The sequence below is a fragment of the Bombus vosnesenskii genome, unplaced genomic scaffold, assembly GCF_011952255.1.
Source record: "Bombus vosnesenskii isolate JDL3184/JDL3185 unplaced genomic scaffold, Bvos_JDL3184-5_v1.1 scf7180000013370, whole genome shotgun sequence".
Lineage (NCBI taxonomy): Eukaryota > Metazoa > Arthropoda > Insecta > Hymenoptera > Apidae > Bombus > Bombus vosnesenskii.
The window spans coordinates 77501-81666 of record NW_022883003.1 but is presented as its reverse complement, the minus strand read 5'-3'; the positions used below and the strand labels follow the sequence as shown (position 1 = coordinate 81666).

The window sequence follows — 4166 nt, the reverse complement described above, 5'->3', positions numbered from 1 at the left end:
ACATTCAAGAAACGTTTTACACGCAAATATTGTCGCAGTTCACCACGTCGAGGGTCTCCGTATCCGCTGACGTCACATTGACCTAACCGACCCCGCCGAACTTTGCGCCACATTAACATATCGATTTACAACCATTTATATACGTTTGATTTCCGTTCAAGAGAAGGTTCCGCAATCGAATGGTGGCATCGAATACGAAGAAGCGGGGTCAGTTGGTAAACAGCATCATTAGCCTCCATCAAACACTTTCATTTTAATTATAATGCACAGGTGTTCGACAATGATCCACGAGAATTCGTCGTTCCTATTGTGATGATTCTTGAAGGAGATGTTACACGTCGATAATCAGCGTTGACAACTTATCTTAATTAATTCACGACACGATTCATCATCGAGCCTTGTTATTCGAAGAACAATAGAGAATAATCGTTTCATCCTGTAAGAAACGACGGATATTTTAATAAATGTTACAACGTTATCAACGCATTAACAGTCGATAATAGGTTATTCATCTCGTTTATAGTAACATTAGTAACTTTGCTGCATTTTATAAAACCTTTGGTTCTTAGATAGAAACGAAAAAAAGGATTGATATGTTATAAGTTGTTTCATAGAAAAATATTAAAATTCGAAGTATATATATATAATATTAGACATTAAACGTTAATTGATTTATATTCCTTTTTTCTATGTTTTTCTCAAATAACGGTAACCGTTACATAATTTTGATAAATTCATAGTTAATTCATATCAATGAATTATATATAGATTAACATAAAGTTTAGCATAAAATTCTGAACGCAAAGAATTGCTTTATGTGAAAAGATCGAGAATTAGCAAATGGATGATTTATTATTTGATATCATAATTTTAATATGTAGACATTCTGTGTTACGTGCTGCCGCAACGCGGGTATTCCACGAATTAAATAAGAAATTAGAGTAATACTCGCTTGGTAAATGCCAAGTCAGTAAGCAAATCGATCATTTTATAACCATAAACATATGTTTTGTATTCGATACAAAATACGTAAGAACGTGAAGAGCAATTTATAAGAACAAATTTGCAAGTTATATTTTCTATTTTATATGATTTGGACAATGTAAGAAATTATATACTACAAATATATTCAATATATAATTACTATTATGTCAAATATTGTTTGACTGCAATGAACATACGTACATATTAATCATTTATTTTATAACATCAATGTATTTATTGTTTTTGAATTTACGATAAAAATTACTTCGCAACATTACTTAATGCGTTTCGATTTTTACATATTACTTCTAAATAATATTCTTTCAAAGTGTAATGCTTGTTTATGGGATGTGAACAGGATATTTCATCATCTGAATTTGTATCCATTTCTGATAAAATATCGGTTCTGGTAGTGTTGCTAATTAATTGTGTTGAATTGTTATTAATGTCATAAAATTTTTCATATAGTGCCAAAAAGCTGAATCTTCTTAACCTTTCTAAAATTGATAATGCAAGAGCATCTGTAGCTGTTTTGTGTGCTTTTTGTAAGAGCTGTTGGTAATCAATTCCATTAAACTTTGTCTGCAATAAAGACCATTATTATTTATAGTGAAATTGAGGAGATTAAATTTAATAAGATTAAATACCTTTTTAATAAGTGTACTATATTTATTTGTTGCAAGTGGTTTAAGATTTCGTTTCAGAATCCAATTAGCTTCAAGTTTTTCTTCATTAAAAAATGTGACATAGTATTTGCTCTGTAAATTATATATATATATATTTTAGCATCCGACATAGAACCTATATTATATAAGAAAGAAAATATAACCTTACAGGTTTAGAGGAATTTTTAGGTAATGTATAAAATGTGCAAGTATCAGGACAGTCGTTAATAATACCAGGCCACCATGGGTAGCCTTTGACGTATGCCCAAACAATGCTACCTGCGTTATAAGCATTTTCAATTAAATCAGTCTTGATGCTACATGATGTAGGACGTTCTGCTATATCACAAGATGCCATCAATTTGTCTGTGAAATCATATAATAAAATTAAACACATATGTACATATGAAACATACAATATATTTCAAAACAAAATGTACAGACCAGAATTCATTTCGCAATACCATATTTTAGGCACATCTACTGGATCATGATAATCTTCAACGTATCTCCATTTTTTACATTTTTTTCTACAGCATTCAATCCATACGCCAACATCCCTTCTAGGCTGTAGCCAATATAATTTTTCTTTCCAATTAAGATTATTGTCACATTGTGATAGTATTTTTGCATTTGGATTGAATACTGAGGAACCAAGAAAAAAGAAAGTACCATTTCAATATTATACTGAATATATTAAATATCCGAGGCATTTTAAGTTTGCATAAATTTTACTCGTTATAAATCTATTATTTTATAAAATGGTATTTATCATACAATCTTATTACAATCTTTCCCTTAATAATAACATACTTATTATAATTAAATTAACAGCTAACATATACTGTTATACGCGAAAATGAATTAATTTCCCTTTGGTATCAATGTTTTTAGTTTTTGACACGTGCATGTATATTTTCTCACTTTTTGTAGACCTACCTACAGGAGATTCTTGTACTACATTGTTTTTGTTGTTTCCTATAACATTTTTATCGTTTTCTTTATCGTTCGTTTGTACCTTAATCTTGTCTAATTTCACGCGTAATCTATGTATTTGACTCTGCGAAGAATCGAATCTATTGCATTTTGCCATACGTTGTTTGTGAAACATATCATTTGATTGGTTACATTGAATATAAACGCCGCTATCTATGGCATCCAATTCATCGTCGGTGTAATGTAACTTTTTTGGCCTTAAACCTCCCTTCTTAATTTGCTTTTTATACTTGACTGGTGCCTTTGGCGTTGTTATACATATTTTATCCATTGGTGGTGTAACAAACGAGTCGGATGTATTTTCGAATGATTGTTTACGAAACAAATTGGTCTGTTAAAAATTAGGATAGGACAAGGTTTTTATTAATTCTTCAATGTATTGGCAGAGAGTAATCATTTTAGTATGATACCTGTGAAAACAAATTTGTTGACGAATTAGAATATTTCACTTGCCCAAATTTCCATTTTCCAAATAACATCCTGGAAGTTTGTCGATTCAAATCTGATCTTTCAAACAGAAAATTTTTTTCCTGCATACAGTTTTCAGTTGGTTGTTGCATGGTTCAAATTTCATTTAATATCATAACACTGTGTACGAAAAGAAAGATTTTATCTTTTTTAAACGAAAACAGCTCGATTTTATTAGAAAAAAATCGCGTTCGCGGGATGACTAAAAATTACGATTGAGCGAGAAACCCGCAGCATTTGTAATGGGGTTCGCACGTCATTTTGCACGGTATTTACTGCAAAGCAACACAAACCAATGAAAGTCTAGATTTTTTAACAAATGAGTAACATATGTGTATGTGTGTGTAAAATATATCGTTTAAAAACGCCTTCGAAATTTTAAATTTATAAACTTGTCCATTTATTTAAATTGTTTTCCTTGAATGTATTTAAATTGTTTGTGTAATCGGTAAAGATAATATATTGGGTTGTTCGGAGTTCGTTCCGATTTTTAAGGAATTTGATCGACATGAAAGATCATACTGACAAGTTTTTCGCCGAAAAACCTGAGAAGTTCTGGAAGGATATTCAAGTTGCGTAAAAGATGGACAAGGGTTGTAGAACAAAATGGCATCTATATAATTCAATAAATGTATATCGAATGAAAATTTAAATCAGAATGAACTTTCCGGGCGACCCAATAAATTCAAATAAATTAGTTAGTTTAATAGTTTTGAAATCTGGCAATTGCCGCCAACGCTGTCATTGGTGTATTGAAATTTCGTCGCGCGTAATTATATTGTAATTTGTTCGTGATTCAAAAAACTGTCAGTTGCGTCATTACGTCAGTTATAGGTCTCATCGTAATTTAGTGCATGCAAATATTATAAAATATATTATTTAAATAGTAAAATATTTCATTATATTCATTATCATCGTATTAAAGTACTCTAGCGATTATTTCTAAGTAATTGTTTAAATATTATTTCGCTAAGTAACTAATATTTTTGAGTGATAATTAATCGTTCGTAGATATCTCAGTATAATATACGAACGTTAATTTGATCGGTGTTG

General features: G+C 30.2%; 1 protein-coding gene across 1 annotated transcript; it reads right to left on the bottom strand.

Moving 5' to 3' along the window:
- Positions 1–956: 956 nt before the first annotated feature.
- On the bottom strand, positions 957–3332 carry LOC117237328. Its single transcript, XM_033501161.1, has 6 exons — positions 3056–3332; positions 2589–2976; positions 2094–2294; positions 1819–2015; positions 1632–1742; positions 957–1566 (listed from the first exon to the last, which is right to left on the bottom strand). Exons 1-6 carry the CDS (start codon positions 3203–3205, stop codon positions 1246–1248), a joined length of 1368 nt encoding a protein of 455 aa, XP_033357052.1. The 5' UTR covers positions 3206–3332; the 3' UTR covers positions 957–1245.
- Positions 3333–4166: the final 834 nt, after the last annotated feature.

Coding starts and splice junctions, on each gene's coding strand:
- LOC117237328 (XM_033501161.1), bottom strand. CDS start 3,205: ATGCAACAACCAACTGAAAACTGTATGCAGGAAAAAAATTTTCTGTTT. Junction 2,977..3,055: donor CAACAAATTTGTTTTCACAG/GTATCATACTAA, acceptor AATTTTTAACAG/ACCAATTTGTTTCGTAAACA. Junction 1,567..1,631: donor ATAGTACACTTATTAAAAAG/GTATTTAATCTT, acceptor TCTTTATTGCAG/ACAAAGTTTAATGGAATTGA.